This window comes from Protopterus annectens, chromosome 13.part0 (genome assembly GCF_019279795.1).
Source record: "Protopterus annectens isolate FY-2018-M chromosome 13.part0, PAN1.0, whole genome shotgun sequence".
Classification (NCBI taxonomy): domain Eukaryota; kingdom Metazoa; phylum Chordata; order Ceratodontiformes; family Protopteridae; genus Protopterus; species Protopterus annectens.
The window spans coordinates 563,061,174-563,088,703 of record NC_056747.1 but is presented as its reverse complement, the minus strand read 5'-3'; the positions used below and the strand labels follow the sequence as shown (position 1 = coordinate 563,088,703).

Below are 27,530 nucleotides of genomic sequence, written 5' to 3'. Positions count from 1 at the left end.
CTATCAGGCTAAGTTGCAGGAAGTATCTGCGTTTTCGAGCTGGGACTTCTCATTATCAGTTCTCTGCATTGCCCTTTGGCTTATCTACTGCGCCCAGAGTGTTCACGAAGGTTCTGGCTTCAGTGATAGCTTTCTTCAGGCTAAAAGGAATACAAATCTATCCTTATTTGGACGATTGCCTGATTCTGGCCCAAGGAAAGGACGAACTTCTTCATCATCTGCAATATGTGATAGCAGTGCTAAGATGCCTGGGGTATTCTGTGAACGAAATAAAGTCCAGTCTAGTACCCTCTCAGGATATGTGCTTTCTGGGTGTGAGACTGAATACAGCATCCCAGATGGCCTTTTTGACCCCGGACAAACAAAAGAATCTTTCCCTTTACTTCCATCAATTGTCTCATCAGTCCAGGCTGACTGCAAGGACAGTCCTTCAAGCCTTGGGGTTCATGGCATCTTGTATTCTGGTGCTTCCCAATGCCAAACTGCATATGAGGAAGCTACAATGGTATCTCAAAATGTATGGACACAGCACTGCCAAGATTTGGACACTGTCATTCAGATAATACCTTGCATTCAAAAGGAATTTTTGTGGTGGGCTCAGGAATGTCACCTAAACAAGGGACTCTCTGTGACCCGGCCAGAGGCGAGTCAGATTCTAACGACAGATGCCTCAGACAAAGCTTGGGAGCTCATCTAAATGGAAAGTGGATACAAGACACGTGGCCTGCCAGACTACAACATCTACATATCAACTTGAAGGAGATGTTAGCAGTCCAATTTGCATTAATAGCTTTCAAGGATTTACTTCTTCCAGGGCAGGTGTTGGTTCTAACAGACAACACAACTGTCATGTGGTACATCAACAAGCAAGGGTGCACACATTCTTATCCTCTATGCAGACAAGCAATGATTTTGTGGGGACTGCTCTCAGTTTACAGCTAAATCTTCAGGCAAGGTTTCTGCCGGGAGCACAGAACTCCTTAGCAGATGTGTTGAGCAGACGAATTATGGATCCCCACGAGTGGAAATTGGATCCTCATGTGTTTCAGAAATTGACAGTGTCATGGGGAACTCCAGACATAGATCTGTTCGCTTCTCCACTAAACTACCAGCTGCCAAAGTTTTGCACAAAAAGGTTTCATCCCACAGCTTGGAAAGTGGATGCTCTTTCTTTCAATTGGAGCAATCTTCATGTGTATGCTTTTCCACCTCTGCCTCTCCTCCCAAAGGTACTTCTAAAGGCCAGACAGGACAAACCAAAGATGATTTTAATAGCTCCAGATTGGCCTCGACAGCACTGGTACCCATTACTGAGAAGTCTGGTACGGGAGCCTCCATGGCCTTTGCCTTCGATTCCACACCTGCTGTCTCAGGAGAACAGTCATTTACTCAATGTCAAACTTCACTCTCTTCACCTAACAGCCTGGCATATTCTGTTTTGAACCCTGGAGGGTCTCAGCTTCCACAGCAGGTTTTGAATGTTATTTTGGAGGCCAGAAGGCCTAGTACAAGGAAAGTGTACGCAGACAAATGGAAGAGATTTTTGTTTTGGAGTGCAGCAAAGGAATTTGATGTTTCTAAGCCTAATTTAAGTGTGGCTCTTCAATATCTGGCTGAGTTACTGGACAAAGGTTTGTCCTTCTCTTCTATTAAGGTTCATGCTGCAGCAATTTCTGCTCACTATGACTGTGATCCACCATTGTTTTCTCATCCTTTGTTTAAGCAATTCCTTAGAGGGGCAAAGAATATAAGACCCCCACGTAGAGCTCCTACTCCTGCTTGGGATCTCAATTTTGTGTTGGAGAAACTCACTCTACAACCTTTTGAGCCTGCAGCTTCTGCTGAGTTGAAATATTTATCATGGAAGACTGCTTTTTTGTTGGCCATTACCTCTGCTAGAAGGGTTTCTGAATTACAGGCCCTTATGGCGGTTGAGTCTTTCTTAATTTTCCATAAGGATAGGGTATCTTTACGTACTAATCCTTCCTTTATGCCTAAAGTGGTTTCTAGTGTGGCTTTAAACCAAACTATTCATTTGCCTACTTTTTATGCAAACCCCCAAAATAAAGGGGAGAAGATTTTGCACACTTTGGATATACACAGGCAGTTGCGATATTATTTGAGCAGAACTAAAGGGTTCAGGCAGTCTCAGCAGTTATTTGTTTCATTTGCTTTGGGTTCTCGGGGCAAGCCTGTGTCAAAACAAACTATTTCTAAGTGGATTGGGTTTTGTATTGCTTTCTGTTATTCCCATCATGGTAAGGAGATTCCAGCTGGGATTAGGTCTCATTCCACTAGGGCTACTGCCACTTCTACAGCTTTTTTAAGGGGGGTGGCAACTAAAGATATTTTGGAGGCAGCTACTTGGAGTTCAGTGCATACTTTCTCTAAGCATTACCACCTTCCTCTTTACTCTAAATCTAGGGCTGGTTTTGCCACTGCAATCTTACAGGGCATTTTGGCAGCACCTAATGCTTTATAGTTTTGCCATCCTCCCTTACCTCTGCTTTGGGATTCTACCCAAGTGTAAGGACTGCAGCAATGTGAGATGAAGAACATAGTACAGTTTTGTACCTACCATAAATGTAGATGTTCAAGATCTACATTGCTGCAGTCCAATTTCCCTCCCTCCTTCCCCTCTGTAGTTAGAGGCGGTGGTGTGGTTTGGGTTGTAAATATTGTGGATATTGTATATATTGTACATATGATTAGTGCAAGGGTGGTTGGTTGTTTTTTGCTGTCTTTTGGTTTTGGCCTTTCTTTTTAGGGTCTTCTGACATCTGGGGCAAGAAAAGACTGAGGATATGACGTCGGTCATGCGCATTTGTACCCTGATGTTCTGATGTCAGTCTTAAGCGCCTTGACCGACGTCAGCCTAATACTTTGATATTCGGGCCGACCGAGGACAGCGGACTACCCAAGTGTAAGGACTGCAGCAATGTAGATCTTCGAACATCTACATTTATGGTAGGTACAAAACTGTACTTTCTATACCAGTGTAATAGCTTTGAATGAAAAAAATGTGCTGTGATGTAATTTATATAGATTTAACTTTAGCATTTGACAGGGTCATACACAATACACTGGTCAGTAAATTTAATCAACTAGTTATCAATGTACTCTAAGATGGATACCTACATGGCTTACAAACAGGACATGGCAAGTATTATACAGCAATTGGACAGGTGAAATTCTTGGTTACAGTCAGGATGTCCCACAGGGCTCTATCCTAGGTCCTTACTTGTTTAGATTGTATTTTTCAGACCTAACTTTTTTCATCTGAGGTGTTCTGTTGTCTTTATGCAGGTGACCTGAAATTGGGTAAACTGATTACACGTGTTATAGATGAGGCTTGCCTGCAAAATAACTTGACTAAAATTAATCATTTGAGCAAAAGAGAATAATATGCTGATAAATGCATCAAAAACTAAGCATATGAGATTTGGGCGACATAAATTGGAAGGTGAATATTTAATACAGCACACAGTGATTGAAACTGTAGATTTATTTTAAGGACCTGGGTAGATGAGTAGATCCACCTTTGAGTTTTTCTAATCATATCAACCAATTGGTTAATAGTTGTAAAACTGTAGGTTGTATAAAAAGATTTATGAAGTCTAGGAAATCATAAATGCAGTCATTGTTTGTTAGTTACATTAGACCCAATCTTGAGTATGGAATAACAATATGGAAACTTTATAAAAAAAAACATGCATGAGTAAACAGGAAAGAGTACAGTGGAAATATACCAAGGGCGTCCATGAATGTGAAAATTTAAGTTATGCAAGACTAAAATATCTGAATTTGTACAGTGTCTTTTACAGATATCTAAGAGGAGATCTTATTCAGGAATATAGAACATTTAGAGACAACTACCTCTGGGAATGTTTGAAGTTATCAAAATGTAGTAGAGAATCAGACAACCTAGAAGATTCTACAAGAATGAAAAGTGTACTAATTGGTTCTCTGAGAGAGTAATTGATGCATGGAACAGACTACCAAATTACATTAAAGAACGTACAAGTTTAGATATTTTTAAGAACAGCCTGGACTCTTGTTTTGGGAACAAGTGTTTTGTATATTGGCAAAGTAAAAGGGCATTAATGCCCGTGCTTGAAATATTTGTATGTATATTTCTGTATTAGTGATGCATCTGCTTTCATAAAACTTATTATGTTCACTTTACAGACACCACACAAACCCTGTTGGGACAGAGTGGCGTTGGAAAATGGATCCACCAGAGATGATTCTGAAGGAAGCTATAGAGAATCATCAGAACATGATTAAACAGTTCCGAGGTACTGAGCTTTGTAGAAAGTCACATTTAAGTAGAATGTATGAAAGTGCATTTAGTATTGACTTTGGAAACCGATCCATCACCTTGTTATGGTCTAATTAGTTTAGAATACAGCGTTAGGAAAGTCAGGTGCTGCCTGCATTTAACCAGAGACCTATCATGTACTAAGTAAAATTTCAGAAAATCAGCACTGAGAGCTTATCTCTCAACTGTCCAGATTTTGTGTCGTATTTTTGATTTGTTCCCCATAAAGGTTGTGGTTTTCTGGCAAATTAGTGAAGATTGAATTCGCTAAATAACAGTAGACATTTGAGTTTCAGACTTCATATCCTTCAGAAAATGTATGGTAATGCAAAATCTTTTATTCTATCAACACACTCTGTAAGAGCAATATTTAAAATTTGTCCCTGTTTTTGGGCCTCTGCCCCCCCCCCCCCCCATTAAATTTGGCTTTGCCAAGTTTTTGTATGTTGAGAATGTAAGAGTTATGCCTGAGAGTAAATGACCTTTTGTAAAAATCTTTACTGTTTAACAGTCTTTAAATGTGGTCAAATGCATAGAGAGTATAATTAACAGAAAGCAATTTAACAGAAGTTGTAGCAAAGCATTTTGTTCCTTCAAGTGGTTTGCCCCAGTTTTAACTTAAAAATGACAATTGTAATCAGTGTTTAAATTTAAGACTCCAGAGCAGTTTGAATTTTTCAAGTCTGTGTTATAATTAGCGATTTTGTATGGAAGGAGTCTTTTTTTCCCCCTTGTAAATGTTATACTTGTTTTTTCCCATTTAGTGAGTGTTGCTATCTTCTGTGTAATTTGCAACTCTTCTCCTCTCCTCAGTTACCCCAGTAGTTTTTGTAGATTTATGTATATGCGTTTCCTGTAGTTTTCCTTTGCCTTCATTATCCTGTGGACCTTCAAGGCAAATGCAAGGTACAGTTTGTTTAGGGATGGTTTTCTCTATGTTGTGGGCACAGGTTTTTTTTAATCCACATTACCCCTTTGGTGAGGTCTGTGCCCCTTATGATTGGGTGCCTGCACTGTGTTTAGATTTAGCGCACTCTGTTACTGTGGTCATCCTGCTAAATACCGTTTCTTCTATAATGTATGAGTCCATTGTTCATAGATCTACAACTCTGCCACTGAAATTTACAGGGCCACTCTGCAAACAGAATTCTGTTTTGGACAATGGTCAGGCAGACACGCACTTTCTTTTTCAAATCTGTTTCAAAGCAGGTTCAGTGTATGTGCATCTGGGACCACCGTCTGAAGGAATACAGTACAAGCTGATATAGAGAAGCTCATTATGAGATCTTTGCCTTAATCTTGTCCACTAAACTTTTAGCATTATATCATGAGTTCCCGGTGCTTTCGCCATAATTTTCTCCTTTATCCTTAGCAGGATAGAGCAGAGTAGACTCTATATTACAGCACACATTAATCTGTCAATGTAATACAACCAAAAAATGCCACCACTTTGGTCCCACACCAGAAGCTACAGCAGAGTTCACTACAGCAATGCTACCTTCTGCTTATAATTCTTAAGAAAGAACTTGATCCCCCGATCTGGCACCCTTGTCGCTTTAATGTATCCATTTTTGCATATTGTACTGCCACATGCTGTTATCTCAGTAAAGAATTTCAGTGACTGTGCATGACTTGTTTGTTTTAAACTTCTGATTTGAGTGAATCTGGAAAAGATCCACATGGACCAGCATTCTACTCTCATTAAAAAAAAAATAGCTAAGTAAATGTACATGTTCTTCATGTTTCACTGTTGCAATCATCACACTTGGGTTATCTTCCTGCAGGTAGCCGTCAGTCGGCCCGACTACCAGAGACTTAGTATTTCTGCGTTGGTTGCTGTCGCTCCAGGACTGACGTCAGGTCATCAGGGTTATAAAAACAGGCAGCCGACACCATTGCATCAGTCTTTCTTGCCGGTGAGCCTGAAGCAGAAGCAGTTTGCATGAATGCCGGTCGATCGCTAACTGAGTTTAGTTTCCATATTGAATCATCCTGAAGTCTTCTAAAGCTAAGTACCCCATTGGGGATCCTTTTTTCTTGCTCTAACAGATGTCAGAAAAAGTTAACAATTGTCTCGCCTGTGGAAAGCAAATACCGCACCAAGATTTCCATACTTACTGCGTCACTTGTTAGGCCCAGACCACAACGTTCCTTGCTGTCAGTGTTGTGCTTTGTTCAACGCCTGAACTATTTGTCGTAGGGCCCTTATTGTCACTAAATACTTTCGCTTTCGGTCTCTATATTCCGAAATGGCTTCGGTAAGCCATCTGACTACCGATCTTCCAAAAAAAGTAAGGATCAAGGCAGGGACCGCACAGGTCCAAAACTGCCGACGCTTCCGATAAGCTAGTCGTCAGTTCACCGGTACTCAATGAGCTGCTTTCGCAGCCCCTGATGCCCACTTCGATGGATTCGCAGGCTGCTACAGAGACCCGTTCAGAGTCCGGTATGCCGCAAGACTCTTCTTTGACTACGGAACCTGCGGATGTGTATGTCTCTACCTTGGATGGGTCCGGAGCCGCTGTGCAGGCACCGGCTTCTGAGGAAGTTCTTCGCATTACTGATACTTGACACAAGCCAACAACTTCTTTTTTGTCTTCAGTTTGGTCTAAAACTACTGAGTTTCTAAGGCCAAGAGTATGAGCTAGGCCTAAAAAAACGACCCAATCTCAAGCACCTGCTTCCTTGCTATAATCTCAAATGCTTAAAATGGCAGAAGACCTGATTATGCTGATTAGGTGAAGCCAGACTTCCCCTGCTAAGAGAAGAAGAGCCCTGTCCCCAGCAGCTTTATCTGACCAAGAGTCTGACTCTGACGTTTCTGAATATGAAGACATGCCTTTGTCTGCTTATGAAGATTCAGATGCAGATGAATCTATTACCTCTGCTTCCCCTCCAGAGGATTTTTCTTTTAGTGAAACCCTTCATACTTTAAGAGCATTTCCACTGGGAATGCCAGGATTATCCTCAGTCCAAAAAGAGACTCCGAGAATTTTTAGATTTGCCACAACATAGACCTTTAGCTATCCCTCCTGTTCTGGATGTTGTGGATTATGTCTTTATGGAATCCAGTCTGACTCCTGATACTTTACCCCCCTGCTCCATGGAAACCAGACAGGTACTACCGAGTCCCTGACTCTCACAAATTTCTTTTCAGAAATCCTACTGTTGACCCAGAGGTAATTTCCAAAGGGCCTAAAGGTATAAAAGCAGCTACAGCTAAGAATCCCACCCCTTTGGACAGGGATTCCCAAGCTATAGACAGGGTAAAAATGTATACACCTCTGCAACTCTAGCCATTAAGGCATTGAATTGCCAGTTTCACATGCTAAAATACCAGCAACATATTATGGAACTTATTAAGCAAAAATGATCTACCTTTACAGACTGTGCAGACAATAAAGAATTACAGGAGCTTATGCATTCTGCAAGCCAAGTCAGCAAGCATACCTTGCAATGTGGGTTTGACGTCCTAGAAGCATCTTGCAGGGCGGCAGACACTGGTTCTGTACTGAGAAGGCATGCTTGGCTTAAGGAACAAACCTTGCCAGACAATGTCATATCAAAATTACTAGACGCTCATTTGAATAAGGACAATTTGTTTGGCACCAAAGCAGAAGAGGTTCTAAAAAGATGGAAGAAAAAGCTAAGTCTATGTAGACAGTCAAAGATTTTTTGCAGGTGCAGCCTCCAAGATTTGGTAGACATTAGCCCTCAAAACATTAGTCCTTTCCAGCCCCTCAAGGTCATCTCAAACTAGACCCAGGGAAACAGACCCCCCCCCCCCACAAGATTGCAGTCTCAGGGTATGCAGAGATCTAAGCAATGGAGTACCTTCACTTTTAAATCCGGGAGTGCTAAGCCACACCCTTATGGAAAGAATTCACAGTGACTTCTCAACTCCTCTCCTCACCTCTGCCCAATTGCTCGTGCCCCTAGGAGGAAAACTTGCCCACCATGCAAAAAACTGGACCTACATCACCAAAGACCGATGGGTCCTCAACATTGTATCCCAGGGGTACAGATTTTACTTCCATACACTGCCAACCCCGAAAGGGTTCCCAGACCTTCCTCCAAACCAGTAGGCAGAGGCACAAAACCAAGTTCAATCCCTGCTCTCCATAAGGGCAATTCAACCTGTTCCTGCAGAACAAATAGGTTAAGGGTTTTATTCCAGACTTTTCCTGGTACCCAGAAAAAAGGGCACTTGGCGCCCAATCCTAGATCTTTCCAATCTAAACATCTTCCTGGTGGTACCAAAATTCAAAATGCTCACCCTTCAGCAACTTCTTCCCATGCTGTCCAAAGATGCCTGGTTAGCCACCCTAGACCTAAAAGAAGCCTATCTGCACATCCCTATCAGGGAATCATGCAGGAAATATCTACGTTTCAGGGCAGGATCTATGCATTATCAGTTCTCTGCACTTCCCTTTGGCTTATCCGCTGCTCCCAGAGTCTTCACAAAATCCCTGACTCCAGTCATTCCTATTGCAGACAGAGAAAGATTCAAATATACCCTTACTTGGATGATTGCCTGATTCAGGCAGACAGGAAAAGCTGTTGCAACACCTGACATTTGTAAAGAACTTTCTAAACTCCATGGGATACACTATAAATGAAAAGAATCAAATCTAGTCCCCAACTTCAGGGTCATTGTAAAGACTGCGCCTTTTATAGACGGGTCTAATAAATTTCAACATCCGATTACTGGTCGTGTATATTGTTTGCAAGGTTTTGCCAACTGTAATACCAGGAACCTGATTTATTTAGCGAAGTGCCAGGATTGTGACTCTTTTTATATTAGCAAAACCAATAGAATGTTGAAGGAGAGGGTTTTACAGCATTGCAGAGACATAAGGACCGTGGTGAGCTTAATGCACTGGCACAGCATGTTAAGAAAAATTTGGGACATACTTTTAAATTTATGGTCCTGCAGTTATGTACTTCAATCAGAAGAGGGGGTGATATTTCCCTCAAAACAGAACAGATTGAAGTTAACTGGATTGCAGATCTGCAGGCTGACAGAATGCCAGGGCTTAACAGTATTGTACCACAAAAGCCTGTTCTTAGAGGGCGTAGACCCTGGAAGTTGAATTGATTGGTCCCTCTGGCGGTGTGTGCTGTATTGCAATTTTATTAGTTGAATGTGGTTTTTAAATATGTTGTGTTTTATTATGTTTTGTACTTGGATTTGAAACAACAATTGTGAATTTTTAGACATTGTTTTTTCACACCACAACAACAGTATGCAGTCTAGCATTTTTTGAAAGAAAACTTTTTCAAATTCCTTCTTGCATTTTGACAGTTGCCATCCTTACTATCAAAAGAGGAATTTGGTAAAAGGTCGGATGGTTAGACTGTCTAGAATCATTAGTGAGAACGATGTATTTAGCCAGGAAATAGAAAAATTATCTAACATGTTTTTTGACAGAGGATATCCTCAGGACCTCATTTGTAATATCAAGAAGGAAGTTAACACAAAAAGACATTTGTTATATAGACCTGTTATCAAGTACGGTATCAACAATCTAGTTGAAACCAAAAGTGAAGTATCTAGAAATGACACATTTATTTTACCATACGAGACATCTCCTCAAATAGTGAACATTATACAGGAAACTTGGCTTGGTGTCATTACTAACAATGCAGAATTGTCTGATGTTCTGGGTACTCGGCCCAAGACGACTTTTAGTAGAGGAAGGAACTTAAAAGACCTCTTTGAGAGTAATATTAATACTGACATTTTTAAAAAGTCAAAAATGAATAAATGTGGAGCATGTCAGGTGTGTAAATACATTAATGACGGTCCGTATGTGGCTATTGCAAATTTTGGAAAGACAATTAGATGTCCAGGCCACTGTAATTGTAATTCCACTATGGTCGTTTACGTTGCATCCTGTTCAGTTTGCCAAGCGTTCTACATTGGCAAAACTATTAGGAGACTAAGAGCACGCATCATTGAACATTTGAGAGACATCAAAAAACACAAAAACACTAGTGCTTTATACAATCACAGTGTCAAATGTTCTAATTTTAAGATATTTTTATTTTTCATTATTGATAGAACTCCTCACAATGTACACAAAGGAGGAGATGAGAAGATGGTGCTCGAGGCAAAGGAATGTCTTTGGCAACTCAGGCTTAATGCTTGTAACTGGCCGGGCATTAATAAACAAGTGTCAATCTCTAGTGTGCTGAAACTCAAATCACATTTTATATAAATTTTTATTCAGACTCAAATTATTATGTAATTTATTAAATACTAAACATTTACTATATATTCACAACATTTCACATAATATAGCGTTAATTATTTGTACAACAATCTAATTTATATATTTTACATTATCAATTATTCAAGTCTACACAATTCATACAATGTAATACTCTAACATCCAAATAGAGTGTAAATTATTAGTTATCGATACTTTTACGCTATATTTCAAAGAACACATATATCACATGATTTTATTACAATAACATTGTATATTTACTCTAAGCATATTTATAAATGTACTGTTTTTATACATTTTCTATTTACTCACTTATTTATTGCATCAATTATTGGAAGTTTTTAAATTCATTTTAAATTAACTTTTAAATTTATTTTCAAAGATGACTGTACGGTTGCAATTTTATGTTGTACACAGTATTGTCACTGTTGGTTTTACTCAAGCGCTATGTTTGCTGAATTACAATCCGTTAATTAATTATTCAGTTGTTGCAGTAGTATATCAGGGATGGGCTATACTTTATTCATTCAGTACTCTGATGATGCCCTAAAGGAGACAGGGTGAAAGCGCTTAGTACTCAGTTGTACATCTTGGAATGTTATTTAAATTGGATGGTGGTTTTCTTTTTTATTTTTATTTTATTTTACTTCATGTCAATAAATTGTTTAAACCAGTTTCTATGGTTTGCTGAGTGGCTTTTAGCAATACCAGGAACTTGATTTATTTAGCGAAGTGCCAGGATTGTGACTCTTTTTATATTAGCAAAACCAATAGAATGTTGAAGGAGAGGGTTTTACAGCATTGCAGAGACATAAGGACTGTGGTGAGCATAATGCACTGGCACAGCGTGTTAAGAAAAATTTGGGACATACTTTTAAATTTATGGTCCTGCAGTTATGTACTTCAACCAGAAGAGGGGGTGATATTTCCCTCAAAACAGAACAGATTGAAGTTAACTGGATTGCAGATCTGCAGGCTGACAGAATGCCAGGGCTTAACAGTATTGTACCACAAAAGCCTGTTCGTAGAGGGCGTAGACCCTGGAAGTTGAATTGATTGGTCTCTCTGGAGGTGTGTGCTGTATTGCAATTTTATTGGTTGAATCTGGTTTTTAAATAAGTTGTGTTTTATTATGTTTTGTACTTGGATTTGAAAAAGAGTTGGATTACTCAAAAGAGCTTATCCTCGTTATTAAAGGTTTTACTCATATTCTGCCATGGTGGATCCTTTGGGTTTCGTTGTTGGAACTTTTAAATAAACTTGATTGTAGAACACACATCTACAAAAAATTGTATAACCAAAACAAGTAATCACTAAATTTAACAATACGCTTGGGGAAAAAAGGCATTGCATTTACATTATGCAACAGAGGTACAAAGCAGCATTTAACAGTGTAAGCTCCAAGCCAAATAGAAGTAGCTAATTAAATGGATGCATAATGCAGACCATTTACTTTTGTGCTACTAACAGTTCAGTTCAGCAGTTATCGGCAGTTGGGCTGATGTCATTGGGACATCTGCATTTGATGATCTGTAGTGATAAACGTATGAGAATGGGTTTCATTATTTCATTGTGTGATGTATGAGAATTTAGGGCCATGTAAAAGGTAGAGATAAGTGTTAAGGTTCTGATCTATTGCTGAATCTGATTCCAGACTTGATGGTAAATGCTTTACTGCATTTAGGAGGTTTGAACTTCAGGGAGGGCAGGCAAGAGTCTTCTGAATTACCTGTATACCATTTTTTCTTGATTCTGTTCCTTAATAGGATAGCACTGTTGCTTTTGTGTAAGGAGACAGCAGACTAAATATATGCATTCTGTTTGGCATTATTTGCATCCATTAGGTGTTGGGCACCAATGAGTCTGCAAGGCTGACAGCGGCACATTTTAAATTGAGAATAAAAACTTCTTACCCAGTAAGATGCTCTAAAATGTTTTCTTTCCTGAAGAAAAAACCTACATCTCCCTGCTCTCAATGCTGCACATAAGTTGCATAAGACTGAAAAGAGAGAGATGCCAAATTAAAAACAACTTTTCAGTCTTACTTAATACAAAAAGGACCACTGCACAAAAGTGAAAGCAGTGTGCTGTTTTCATTGTAGCTGTGATTTTGCACACATACCGAAAAAAAGACAAAACTCAGTATTGCTTTCATTTCACCATAAATTCCCCACACTGAACCTTATAAAACTGTGCTGTCTCCATACTTTTTTCATCTCTGTTGTGTTATGCACTAAAAACAGTCTGTGAAACAAAATAATGCTACAGCATCATTTTGCTGTCTCAAGCTCTCTACATTTAAACCAAATTTGATCAGGTACTTAAGTCTAATATACTACTGTCAGTTTTAACCTTGAGGCCAGCGTGCTTAGCCACACTAATCCCTACCTTTTCAGCAGTTAACTTTGACCCACTGATTAATAGATTGCTCTCCAGTGGTGCATTATCATGTACCCCCTAGTATCCTTAGTGTTGTAAGTTTCCTGAATCTCTCCCTACCTAACTGTGCCCTTCCCTTCCTTTTCTAAGCAGTCACTCAGCTACTTTTCTCCTCACTTCAAAATGCTCGTAGCTCCCTTTCTGTTTATATTTGCCTTCACTGTCTCTCTTTTTCTCCCCTATTGGTTTTGCTGTCTCTTCTCCAGCTTATCCTTCCTACCTTGCCCCATAATTTCCTTAAGTGTGCTAATGAAATCACTGCTCTGTCTTAACATGTGCACCTGTTCAGGCTATCTTCACTGACCAGCCATCAGCCTTTTTACCCATTGAACCCTCAATATAATCTCTGACCTTACCCTATTTTCCCAACTCCTGCCTGTTCACCAACACTAAGAAGGAGTAATTTCCAGGGCCAAGGTGGTAGCTCCTCATAGTTCACCACCCACTACTCCCTCCACCTTCTTTAACACTCAAACTTAGTAACACTACATATGAAGCGGTTCAGCTTCTCCATCACTGTACCTCCAGTGTTTGCTTTTTCTGTCAAACTCAGCTAGTTTCCATTATGTCAAGATGCTGTCTTTGTAGTAACTTCACCTGCATGTCATATGCCAAATCCATACCTGTCAACCTCTTAGAGCAAAAAATCTGGACAAAGCCTTAAATAATGGCTAAAAAATGACACATTTTAAATATTGTCTTCTCAAACTTAGAAAGTTGATAGAACAACAGGCTTTGCATTAGCATGAATTTTCTGAAAGGTAGAAAGCCTGAATCTCAAATATCTGTCATTATTTTCTGACTGTACTCCTCAATGACTTGTCAAAGATTTGCCAGAAAACCACAATTTTATGAGAAGTAAACCAAAAATAAGAAGCAAAAATCTGGACATTCTATGAAAACCTATAGAGTTGAGAGGTATGGATACCAATTGGCATCTATATCAGAACATCGAAACTAACAACGTCGAACACTCACATGAGCGAATATTCACATATTCAACAACAGTATTGTGGGGGGCTGCACCCCCCCCCCCCCGCTAAATATATATTCTTACTCTGAGATTGCACTACACTGAGGAAAGGGCAAAAATCCCGATCTTCATTGTACCGCAAACAAAATTAATAAACTTTGAGGATGTGATTTTTCGCTAATGTGAGCGTTCAACATTCTCTGTTTCCATGTTCTGATATAGACCCTACCAACTATTATCAAGGCCCTACAGACTCATCTTTTTTTTTTGCTTTTTGTCCCTTCTTTCTCTCAAATCTTTCTGATGCTTTCTATACTTCCTTCAATCCCTTTACCCACAGCTCACTCTGTCACCCTGCGCCATTATTTTACCCTCACTATTACCTTCTACCTATTCACCTTACTTGATCCCACTGTGGCCATTCCTTGCGTTTACCACTCCCACATCCTGAATTTTTTTCCAGAATCCTAAATGAAGTGAAAAGGAATGCACTTTGTAGTTTGGTGCTGAGGTGCAGCACATGTAGTGAAGAGGACAAGTTGTATTATAATGTGTTTGCCCTTATTCTGCAATAATGTGACAGTAGAGTTAAATTTTTTAATTAAAGCATGGTTCAAGGGGGCTTGCCTCTGTTTGAGGTTTTCTGTGTGTGACTTTTTCACATTATGCATTAATGACTATGAATAAGTAATGTAAATGATGCATACATATTTGCACAGTCCAGTTTCTGTTTTACTGCATGCACAACAGTTAACATAGTATTTATCTTATTTCCCTTTTGGTAGTATTACCACTCCTGACATTCCACAAAGGCAACACCTTGAGTCATCCATTTTACCATTTCATTAATGTTGTCATCTCCCCCACCACTACTTGCCCTACTATCTATCTGCCTACCTCAAATATTTTTTTTGAGATCACCGATGCTTTAAAACGTTCCTCCTGAATGCGTCTATCTAGAATTTCCTTCAGATCTTTAATTAGGCATTTTCCTTTATGTAGTCTGACCTGTCACCACCTCTCTAGCCTTGTAAAAGTCCTCATATGATATGCAGACAGATCTGTCTGTCTCCCACTCATTTTGCAGTCTTGTCCTGTGTCAGCAACATCCTTGCCTACCTTCCTTTGTTCCTTCTGTCATTGAGACAACTTTCACACCTACATCCCCTTAAGCCCATCATTCCACATCTCTTCACTTCACCGCTTTCTACGTGCCTAGTAGTACACTTTGTTTTCTTTCAGATACTCCTAATTATTTTCCTCTCTTCTGCTTTATGCTTTTGGCATGCTGGGGCCTCAGAAACATAAATTATTTCTGGTAGGTAGATCCCCCACAGAAGCTTTCACACTGGTCCTATTTTCCTTTTATGCCCAGAGAACAGCATCAAGGGCTATTGTGTCTGTCAGGGATTCACACCTAAAATATTGAGAAACAAACCGTGTTCTTTGCAGAACTGTTTAGATAGGAAGAGGCTTGAAGTGTATACCTGATCCACTGTGGTGTCCTTGGGCTCCTCATTTACCTCCAGCATTCCCATAAACCAAAAGAGATCCAAGGGGAAGGCATAGAGAGATATGGGTAATGTGGCTACAGCAGCAAATGTCCCTTTGTGTCTCAAGGATGTAGGCCCCCCATGAGGTATCTCTGCTATACATTTCTTTTCTGAGGCCACAGACAATGTTCCTATAGAGGCCTTCATAGCAAAGGAACAAGACACATCCAACCAAGATGATAACTGGGATTCAGCTTCCAGACTGGACCTCTTGGCCTGAGGTGTCCATTGACAAAGCAAGCTTCATTATCTGTGAAGAGGAGAATTGGATACCAGCTGATCTTAAGGAAAACATTGCTTGCCATGATATAGAAGTCTGGCAATCCTGTCCCAAGGCCCAAACTTCCAAAAACGATATCCCTTCAAAAATGTTCCAAAAATGAATCACAAGTTACCGTGTCCTGGGTACTTGTATGTGTTTGCATCCCAGACATTGGAAGAGTTCATTCCCTGATTCTAACACAGACTTTCCAGCAATGCATCAATTTGGCTCAGGGATTTTTGCAAGCCATACTAAGACCGCAACCAAATGCATATCCCCCTGTGTCTGATATCCCCTCTGGTAGAAGGAGTAAAGAAGATAAAGAAAGTGAGAAGGAAAATTTGGATTATTTTTCCCAGTGGCTTCTCCCTTACATTGTGATACCGATACAGAAGATATAATATCCTCTGCTTCTACCGCAGTGGGAATCTCATGGGGGGAGGGGGTCTGTTGAATGAAAGAGCAGTTTAAATGGAAGACAGGCATAACAAGCACTGAAAACATTCTTTGAGCTATACCTGTCTGAATGCTGCTAAACCTATGCTTATTCCACCTATTTGGTAGTTCTGTAGGATGCCTTTTTGCAGCATTCAAGGAAGCAGAGGCCAAAAGTCTCACAAATACCATTTCAAGAATCCTGTAGTAGATCCAGTAGTGTTTATAGATCCAGAAAAGATGGTCCAAATTGATTCCTGTCCCACTCTTCTCCCAGATGAGAAGAAAGGAAGAGTGCTAGACCAACTGTGCAAGGTTTATCCAACTGCTACTCTGGCCATTTATTGTTGGATGTGCACGACAAAGTACCAGATTGCTTTCTCAGCTCACTTGAGAGACATGCTTGGGGAAGTATCTGCTGTGGACCAGAGAGTAAAACCAAACATCACCCAGGCTGCTAAACAGGTTGTAAAGCGCTCAAATTAGGTGTGGTTATGCTGTTGCTGCAGCATTGAGGATCGCAGTGAGAGGTTATGTCATTAGAATTTATGCCTGGCTGGGGCTGTATCCCCTACCAGAGGGTATCAAAGTACAGCTTCTTAATGTACCACTAGACAAGAAGCTTCTGTTTGGGAAGCCCATGGACAGAGTTTTTGGAAGTTTGAGAAAACCGATAAAACTGTGCAGTATGTAAATCAGCACTTTCTTTCCCCTGTACCCAGGTATGATGGGAAGTACCCCCCCCCCCAAAAAAAAAAAAAACAGGGTCGTACTATCCCAAGCAAGTTAAAGATAAGTAAGCAAAGGGGGAAAAAAGCCTGTACGAGAGATCATGTTAGTGAAATCGTAAAGGAATGACATGGTGAGCAGCCATGCTACATGAATGTTTTCCTTCCCATCACACTTACTCTCTCCCATCCCTTGCCCAACCCCATCCCATGCCCTTCCAGTTTTCCCATACCAAGATTGCTAGAAGGCTTACACAGTGACACCAAAACTGGAAGGATATCACATGGGACAGATGGGACCTGCACATAATTTCTGAGGTTGACTACTGTTTGTGAAGAGACTAAAGCTTACAGGTATCTCATGTGGCAATGAACAAATGCACCTAATTACTTGCATTCTGCAGTAGCTTTTTGCATTGAGTAAAAGGGTCCATACCTTTGAAAGAACAAAACATGGAGTTCTTCTCAAGACATTTCATAGTTGCTAGAAAGAAAGGGACTTCAAAATCCATTCTGGATCTATCAGAGCTCAATACTTTCCAGGGTACCAGATTTTAGGATGTTAACTTTACAGGCCCTTTTGCACCTCCTGTTCCCACCAGTTTTGATCTCAGTGATACCTACCTCCACATCCCTGTTCACAGGGAGCATAGGTGCTTTCTCAGATTTGAAGCAGCAGGCTTCGTGTATTAGTTTACCTCTTAGCACTTTGGATTGTCTGCTGCCGCAAGTGTTTTTACAAAGTGCCTGGCTGCAGTAACTGCACACTGCGGAATAAATTGCATGCACATTTACCCATACTAAGGTGACTGTCTCATCCACTGACTGTCGCATGAGGAGGTTTCTCTGTGGAGTGCTTTCAAAGTTTTGGGTTGTTCAGTATTCCAAAATCAAACTTTATCCCTTCCAAAACAGTTGTATTTATGTGATTGCTTCTTGACTATAGTTGCCAGAGGGCATTCCTTTCTCGAGAAGGTGGATCATTTGGAACAATACTTCCACAAATTAAAACAGTGTCACTCAGAGACTGGATTTTGAGATCTGGGGAGCATGGCTTTCACCATTGTTGATGAAGGCATTTACTGAATTAACACGTGAGATTCTAGTGGTATCAGAGATCCAGCTGGAACCATCACTCCCAGTTCTTGGAAGAAACAATTCCCATCTTAGCCCTCATTTCCAAGGAACTGGAATGGCAGATTGTCACTCCCAAGATCTGCTTAGCTTAGGCAATCATCCAAAAGCCTCTCAGTGAGATACTAACACAAGATGCTTCAGACCTAGCCAGATGAACATGCATGCATCAATTTTAGTGTCCCCAAGCCTGTTTAATGCCAGCTAAATAATAAAGCATATAAATATAAAGAATGATGTCTTGACAGAGGCCCTTAATGTCTTCAGACCAATATGGAAGGAGGGTATCCTTGAGGTAGGGGCAGAAATATAACATACATGGTACATCAACAGGAAGGGAGGGACAGTATTATGCCTCACTTGCAAACTCTGTATAATAGCATGGGTGGCAGCAGTGAAGTCTCAAATGACCATTAATGCAGTCTGTATGACGTTTCATTAGAATGTAATAGTAGATCTATTTATCAGATCAAAGGCAGACATTTATTTAACGTTTGTTTACCGGGAAAGTCCAACTTGGAACAAAGCCAATTTTCAGCGGAGGCCCGGAGAGAAATTCTACAAATGCATGTTTATGTGGGAGGAAACCGGAGCACCCGAAGGAAATCCACACGGACGCTGGAAGGACATGCAGACTCCGCACAGAAGGCACTCCAGTCAAGAATCAAACTGGAGAACCTTTTACTGTGGGGCGACAACACAACTTCTTCACCACTGCGCCATCCAGATATGCATGAGTGGATGTTAGACAGGTATGTTTTCCTTCCACTATTGCTCAGGTGGGTGTCTGACTAAGCCTGTTTGCATTTCAGAGGAGCAGACAGCTAAAAATAGTTCATCCCAAGAGCATCCAACAAGGAAAATGCTTAGGTGGTAAATGCGATGCCTTTTGTATCAGATAGACAGGTCTCTTCCTGTTTATATTCTGTGCATTCTTTCTGATCCCCTTGCTTCCCTGGGTGATTCAGAAGAGAGGTATAAGATACACTTGATAGTAATTTTTTAGCCAGGCAGCAGTGGTTCTCTCTTCTCATGCAGATTTCCAGGGTAAGTGTTTTTTGCTGTCACTGCTGGTATACCTCCTGATTCCCAACAATAGGACTGTCATACACCTCAACATTGAAATGTTGCATCAGATAGACTTTGTAATCTAACTTTCTTGCTTTTCAGGCACTGGTTCACATAGGACATGATGAATGTACTTAGAGACTAGAAGGCCCACCACCAGGAAATTTTGCATGTTCAGATTGAAGATGTTTTCCTTCTGGTGCCAGGAAAGGAGTCAGACCCTAGCACTGCACAGTTTATCATTCAATACTTAAGTGAGCTTTTCAGTACAAGAATGATCTATGCATCTATCACAATACACCTTTCAGTCATCTCAGCCTGCCCAGCCTTGGCATGTCTGCTGTCTGTCGCTTTCTAAAAGCAGCAGAATTGTTCCTCCTTGAGATCTAAATTATGTCCTTGAAAGACTTATTCAGTCACCTTTTGAGCCAGTGTCTACAGCCCTATCAAGCTCTTGACTTAAGAAGCAGCCCTGGTGGTATTCTGCCAGCTGTGATGTGATCTATCAGAAATCCAAGCCATGACATTCAAAGAACCATTTCTTATTTTTCAGAAAGGCAGCTCCAAGCTTGGAACAAACCAATTTATCAAGCTAACGATGGAATTTTCCCTCAGTCGAGCCATCTCTCTTACCAACTTCTTTCCCGCTGCAAATACAGTAGACTCCCTCTCTTATCCGGTCTCGCTGGGATTGGACTTTAGGCTGGATAAACAAATGACTGGTTAATCAGAAAAAGTTTACAAAATAATATGTAAATGTTATAAATCAGATAGAATAACAGGATTTGTGTTGGTATGCATTTTTACAATGAATATGAAGTCTAAAACTCAAATGTCTGTTATTTAGTCCAGAGGAGATGGAAGTGTTGTTCTTCTCCATTTTCTTTTGCTAGGACTATGGCAGAAATTTGATGGCAGGTTAAAGAGAGGCCGGATAAGAGGAAGTCTACTGTAGTGAGGGGGAAAGCATACTGCATGACATGGATATACACAAGCAGCTGAGATAGTATTTGCATAGAACCAAATATAGTAGAAAGTCCAGTCTGTTTGTTTTACCACAGGAAAGGAAGAAAGGGTAATGTCAAAGCAAGCAGGTTCTAAGTGGCTTCCTGCTGCATCATGTTTTGTTATTTCTCCCAGGGTAAGGAACTTAAAAGAAACTGACAGTCGGTAGCACTATAGGTGAATCTGCTACTATGGCATTCCTTGAAGAGAGCTACTTCTCAAGCTATTGGGAAAGCAAATACGCAGACATCTGTCTGAACTTTCTGAAAAACATTACAAGCTGCACACTTTCAAGGTAGGAATTGAGTTTGCTATGGGGATCATGCAGTGTATGATGCAACACAGCTATTTCACTCTATCTACCCCTCCACTTAGAGCTCTAGGAATTGCCCTAGTAGGTTAGGACTACTGCAACAGTGATCCAAATGATGAAACCAGTACAATTGTGTTAGCACTTGCCATAATAGATGCTCAGGTAGAGCACTGGTACAGTACTGTTTCCTTCCCACTAACCTCCTCTCTTACTGTGTGCATCCATGGCTGTGGTGGGGTACCCTATCTTTACTCTATCCCTATCCTTTCCCAGTTGTAGGGTTTGGGGGTGTACTTGGGTCTGAGTGTAATTTGGAGTGGGTTTATTCAACAGTGTCCTGCTCATGGTATTCCTACGGCCTGAGCTTTTTTCTCTCTCACTGTACGTGGTCTTGCTCATTGGGCAAGATGGCTGTAATGTGGTTTGAGCAGATAATTCATATTCCACTGAAGGCATCCAGTCATACCAGAGGGCTTTGGCATCTGCTAAGCCTGATGGGTGATGAGCTCTGGAAGTCAGGCCAGATGTCTGATCTTCTGTGGTCCCACTATTTAGGACTACTGCAACAATGAACTTGCTGGAGGGACAGGTTCATAACCCAGAGGCTCCCTTCGCTCTGGAATAGAATTCCAGTTCATGTGAGGCAGAGCACCTCACTGAATTTCTTCAAGAAGAATCTCGATAGGTGGATGGGGGATCGTAGGTTTGTCCCAGGGATTACTCCCATGTCACTATTAGACAGAGGCACAGTAAACTAAACCTTAAAAAGGGCACAGTATACTCGAATCAAGGGGTGGCGTAAGCCATACAGAATCAGGCTAGGCTTATAATTGCCCCAGGGCAGATAGCCTAGTATGAACCTATGAACATAAGCTGTTATGGTATGTTCCTACAAAATTGTACTCTGTCATACTCTCATCCCTAAGATTAGCATTTAGAGAAAATGTTTTATGTTACCCAGAGAAAAGCAGGCTCATAATCCCAACACCTATATTTCATGGTACTTGGCATCTACCCAGCTGCAACTCCAACCATAACTTCTAAACCTAGGCAAAGAACAAGGGATAGGGGTGTGTTAAATTAAGGAACAGCACTGGTCAAGTCTATAGTTGAGTCTAGAACAGAAGCTGTGTTAAAAAGGATAATTAGTAGGTCATATAAAATAATGCATAATAACTATGAGAATCCATCAGAAGAGTTTAGAAAAGAAATGGAAGTGAGAATGGAAATGCAGTGTGTAAAGGAGCAATGGAAGGATATTTTTATGGTTCCTAAATATGCAACAAAATCTAGAAAATTTAGATTTTTGCATAGTATTAACAAAGGTTTTTTTTTTTGTTAGCAAAGGTATTTCCACAGGTGAGCAGCAATTGTTGCAGGTATGATGGGAAAGAGAATGATACTTGGAAACATGCTTTTTGGAAAAGCAATAAATTAGTATATTTTAAAAAATTCTATGCAGGGTACTTTGATAGAAACGCTGGGGAAGCAAATTTTTGTAACTAAGGAAGTGATTCTTTTAAGCTGGGATATAGAAACTAAATTGCTTAGACATGGTAAGCCCCTGATAAGTTTAATGCTGTTGGCTGCCAAAAAAGCACTTACTAGAAAATGGAAATCAAAATCTAAACCAGCTGTAACAGAATTTTTGAATATTGTAAAGGAGATAAAAATTGGAAGTAGATTGTTTAGAAAATGGAAGGAGCAAACTACGTAGAAATAAATGGAAGAATCTCATGGAACAGTACATGCAGAATAATGTTCAGGAGGAGAAGTAGTGAAAGTTCAGGGACGGCAGGATTTCAGTAATCTTGTGTAATCTCAGTTGTTGAGAAAGGGGCCGTACTGTATAATGCATGAAAAGGAAGAATCTTTGTAATGGATTGTTTTTCTCTTATAACTGTATGTGTATTTATGTCACTGTGGCGTGTGTGAAGTCAAAAAAGGTGTTAGGCTTTGAGGTCATGTTTGTTTCCATCCTTTACTGTGAGCAGACTATAGAATCTCTCTGCCTAATCCATCATAACACCAACTAGGAATAAGCACTCCCTGAAAATGTCATATTGCCACTAGATTCTCTTTACTTAACACATGCATAAAAACTTAACTTCTGAGAACCCAGAATTAAAACTTTTGTAATTATGTATTGCCAAGTTACAGTAAATTGGAGTTGACCATTTACTCTGAGATTAGATAGAAGTGTTATGATCAGACAGATTGGAAAGAGTTTTATTTCTGCAACTGATTTGTAGAGTATACCTCATTACATCTGAAAACTACCTTAGTTGTGCCACAGTTTAATGCTGTGCACTCTGATGGCATGTAGGATATTGTACATTTGTGCATTACTGTGATAGAGCCATAATCTATATGCTCTGTGCTCCATATTTAGAACTGTACTACATAAATGATGCATGTGTCATTTTGCATGGTCTTGTTGATCTCTTAATGCATTCTCAATACTCAACTCATTTAACTCAATTGTTCAAAGACTTTATCAACTCAGCTTCTGCCATGATGGAAGGCCCCTAATATCTTTCATTTTACCTGATGAAATTTTTATTTATTTTACATTTGTTAACCGGGGGTGTCTGACTGAGCCGAAAAGGCCCTTTTTCAGCAGAGGCCCGGGGAGAAAAGCTCCACAAAGAAAAATTACAGACACATTTAGTTATTTAGACATGATCAGTATACACACAAATTATAGGAGACGTGTTTTTACAGTGGTATGTGGCACATAAACAGTTACATTGGAGAGAACAAACAAAAAAATATTAATTTTAAAAATAAAGGTAATTAATAGATTTGTGGTGAACAGCTGAAATTTGGGACATAGGTAGAATACATACATAGTACACAGGTACAGTACATACATTGTAGATTAGTCAGTGTTTGTGAGTAAGATTGAAAACTATTATCAAGTGCTCTAGATTTTGTATGTATGTGTTATCCACTTTCACTAGCCTGGGGAGCAATCATGGCACTGCCAACTTTCCTTGAGGTATTGCCTGATGAGGTCTTTAAAGGAGGCTTTGGATGATGTGTTTTGTATGCTTGTAAGGACAGAGTTCCATTTTTTAGCCACTGAACTACTATATAGTGCATCTCCAAAGCTATTGTAGCTGTTGGTGACTTCTAGTAGTAGTTTGCTCTCTGATTTAAGAGGCCTTTTGGCTGAGTGATGTTGTACTAGGTTTTTGAGGGCAGGACACTTATTGTGGAGGTAATAGATAGAATGACAGAGCCAGAGCTGATTGTAGGTTAGGAGGTTGGGCAGTTCATGCCAGTGGAGCTGTCTCAAAGCAGTACAGTGATGAGTTCTATTTGAGCAGTTTGCAGCAAAGCGGGCAATTCTGTTATAGCAGGCTTCCATTTTGCTTAGTTCAGTTTTGTTGAGATTAGTCAGAATGGGAGATGCATAGAGTAGGGTGGATAGAAGTTGGGAGCGAGCAATGGATGATCTTGTGTTGTTGGTAAGAAATGGTTTGATACGGTAGAGCGACCCCAATTTGGCATGTACTTTTTTAATAGTTAAGTTGAGATGACTATCAAATTTTAGGTGGGAGTCTCTGGTTATTCCCAATAGCTTAGCATGTGCCACTGGAGCAATTGGAGTAGCATTAGTGGAGTAGATAGTGAATTGACTGTTAGTGTTTTTGTTAGAACTGGTTATAATCATAAGCTGAGTTTTCTTTGGACTGAGGATAAGTTGGGCTTTGGTAAGGTAGTTCTCAACGTCAGAGAATGCTAGTTGAGTTGTTTGCAGGAGGGTGGGAATGTTTTGTGCAGCACAGATTAAGGTAGTGTCATCTGCATACTGAATTATAGATGCATGCTGTGTGGAGGTATGGAGGTCATTTGAGAAGACTGTGAATAGTAGTGGTCCTAAGATAGAACCCTGTGGGACTCCTATAGTTATGGGCAGCTGAGGAGAGAGAGAATTTTCCCATTTCACAGCTTGGTACCTGTCAGTTAAGTAGCTTTGGAACCAGGTAAGAGTGGAATTTGATAGATGATATTGGTTTAGTTTGTTTAGCAGGTTTTGGTGTGAGACTGAGTCATATGCTTTGGACATATCCAAAAAAAGAGTTGACACTTGTAGGCCTTCATTTTTGAGACAGTTTACGGTGTCTGTGAAGCAGAGGAGGGCTGTAGTGGTACTATGAGCTGGTCTGAAACCATGCTGAGTAGGTGACAAGATGTTGCTGTCTAGGAGATAGTTTAGCATCTGGTTATGGATGCATTTTTCTAGAATTTTGGCCAGGGGGGAAAGAGTAAAGCAATGGGTCTGTAGTTAAGTTCAGTGGAGGTCCCGCCTTTATGTATGGGTGTAACATAGGATATTTTCCAGAGTTTGGGCACATAGTTTTCAACAATTGATCTGTTTATGAGAGTGGAGACTGGTATAGCAATAGCATCTACTGTGAGTTTCAAGAAATAGCTGGGGAGTAGGTTGGCTGCTGTTGATGAGGTTTTTAGTTTGGAGAGCATGCTTTTGATTGAAGTGGTGGAAACTGTTTTGAGGGTACAGCTTGTATTAGTGTTGTTTGTGTTGGGGGGGGGGGGATAGTGAGGAAGGAACTGTCCTGTGAATACTAAGGATAGAATTTAGTTCACAAAATGGGAGTTGAATTGTGTTTCGATGAGAACTTTAGTGTCAGGGGTGGTTGGTTTGGGGGGTAGCCTTTTGGGTGGATTTTAGTAGCTGGTTTACATTTTTCCAAAATTTTTGCGGGTTGTATTGGTATTTAGTTTGTAATGTTGTGTAGTAGGATTTTTTGTCCAGCCTAATGCATTTTTTTGCATGGTTGCGCAGTTCTTGGTACTTAGGCTTTGTGTTTGTTTGTTTTTTTGATAGCAAAGCCAATCAGTGTCTCTGAACTTGAGGATTTGTTTGGTTTCTTTACTGAGCCAGGGATTTGTAGAGGTTCTAACCTTGATTTTGAGCAATGGAGCAACAGTGTCTAGGTGTTGTAGAAATGTTTTGTTGAAATATGCTACAGCCTGGTCAAGTGCGAGGGTTTTGAGGGGGGGGGGGGGATCCAGTCACAGTTGCAGAGTAAAGTGTTAAGGAGAGAATTTTTTTGTGTTTCTAGTGGATATATAGCTAGTGGTTTTGCATATGCTTGTTCTACTACGTATAAAGTATATTATGTTGTGATCACTTAAGGTGTCTGGGAGACTGCCTGTGTGTGGTACAATGTGGGGTTGTTAGTTAGGACCCAGTCAAGGATGGATTCCCTTTTAGATTTTTTTATCACATCTAGTTGGAATTTGGACTAGCTGCTGGTAGCCCTGGAGATTTATTAGATTACTTGGTGGTTCTGATATACAGGTGAACCAATCTAGGTTGAAGTCCCCCAGAATAAGGGTTTCTTGTGAGTATGTGGAAGAACACCAGGATAAGAAGTCTTCAAGGCTAGCAGGTGTATTACCAGGTGGAATATAGATCACAATTGTGGTGATGACCTTTTTAGGGTGAAGTTGCAGTTGTGAGATAAGTATGTGGAGGGGTAGGAGTTTGGTAATTGACGGACAGTTACATTTGACTTGTACAGTAAGGCAGTTCCACCCCCTTTACGAAGTGGTCTGTCTTGTCTAATGATATTGTAGCCGGTAGGGAGAACTTCTGCGTTAGCTATGTTTTTATTTAGCCAGGTTTCTGTTAAAGCAACTATGTCTGGGGAGTAGTGTGCTATTGTGGCCTGGAGTTCAGGTATTTTGTTTTTGATGCTTCTAATATTAATATTTAGCATTAAAAGATGGTTGGTTTTGCTGCTGTTGTTGATTTGCCCAGGGATGAAGAATCCAGAAATGAAGACAGACTGCTGCCAACTATTATGACAAGCCAAATGGCTTCAAGAACCAAAAGTATGTTCTAGTACATCAGCATTTATAGACAAGTGTGAATAGAAGGTTATGATTATATTTACAGTGAGATTCACTCTACTTGGTGAACATTTTGCATAGCTGCATTGTAAAGTTGTCTGTAATAGTCTTGAATGGGTGCGGGGTTCTAAACACACTATTTTATTCTGCTTATTTCCACACAGAAGCTGTATATCAGTGTGTGGCAAAATCCTTCCTTATGTCATGCCTTGAAATATAACCAGAACTCTCTGCTACTTGCTGCTAGCAGTGCTGTACACATTAACATCAAATATTTTAGTTGACTTTCCTATGTTAACAGGTTATATTTTGCTTTATCTAGTAGATCCTGCTCATATTGGGACTTTCAGAACAGGATATGAGGACTGCCCGAGTCCACAGGGTGGGTCAAAAGGAATAAAGAAGCAGAGGCCATAGCTTGATGGAATCAACACGTGGTTTACTAAGAGAAACTGTTAAAAGATCACATACAAGAATTGTCAATGTGCAACTCCGGTAAATGTCCTACTTGTAAGGGCATTAGATTGCAGAGCCTTCCCCAATGAAACATTCAGCCTGCACATAAACTACTGGTGGCCAAAATCAGCTGCAAATAGTGTTCAGAAAAGATTGCAAGGTCAACGGAGGCTGAACCGAAGACCTGTAAGTTGATTGACGTGGAAACATATGAGTTCAAGCAAATATTCAGGGCTCTAACACCTCAGGAAGAGGAAATAGGTGGAGTTCAAGTAGTGTGTCACTGTGTGTGTGTGTGTGTGTGTGTGTGTGTGTGTGTGTGTGTGTGTGTATACACTATAGAATACATATGCAGCCAAACCAGGTATGGAAATGAAGTAGATAAGGAAAGATGGTGATGGATTGTAGAAGTCCAGGACGTTATCCAAAGAAATGAAGAGAGCAGGAAAAAGTGGAAGAAAAAAATATGGACCAAACTAAAAAGCAATACTGGTTGGCTAGCAAACAGGCTGAGAGAGCACTTGCAGTACCAAGAATAAGACATCACAGAGACACTACCACCTTCTGGAAACTAACTCTTATCAGGCTGCAAGACAGAGAAAGATAAAGAAGAATAGTTATCAGGTGCCATTCATAAGGAATACCAGCAACAATCTGTTTGCCAGTCCATAGGACTTAAAAATCAAATGGATGGGGTGCTTTCAGCCGTTTCTTAATTAAG

General features: G+C 40.2%; 1 protein-coding gene across 1 annotated transcript in view; it reads left to right on the top strand.

The window, feature by feature from the left end:
- The window catches only part of LOC122787469 (S-adenosyl-L-methionine-dependent tRNA 4-demethylwyosine synthase TYW1-like), a 2,539,581-nt gene that overhangs the window by 1,224,227 nt on the left and 1,287,824 nt on the right, over positions 1–27,530 (top strand). The window contains exon 11 of the mRNA XM_044054205.1: positions 4,189–4,298. Coding sequence (XP_043910140.1) covers positions 4,189–4,298 — 110 coding nt within the window. The remainder of the gene's footprint in view (positions 1–4,188; positions 4,299–27,530) is intronic.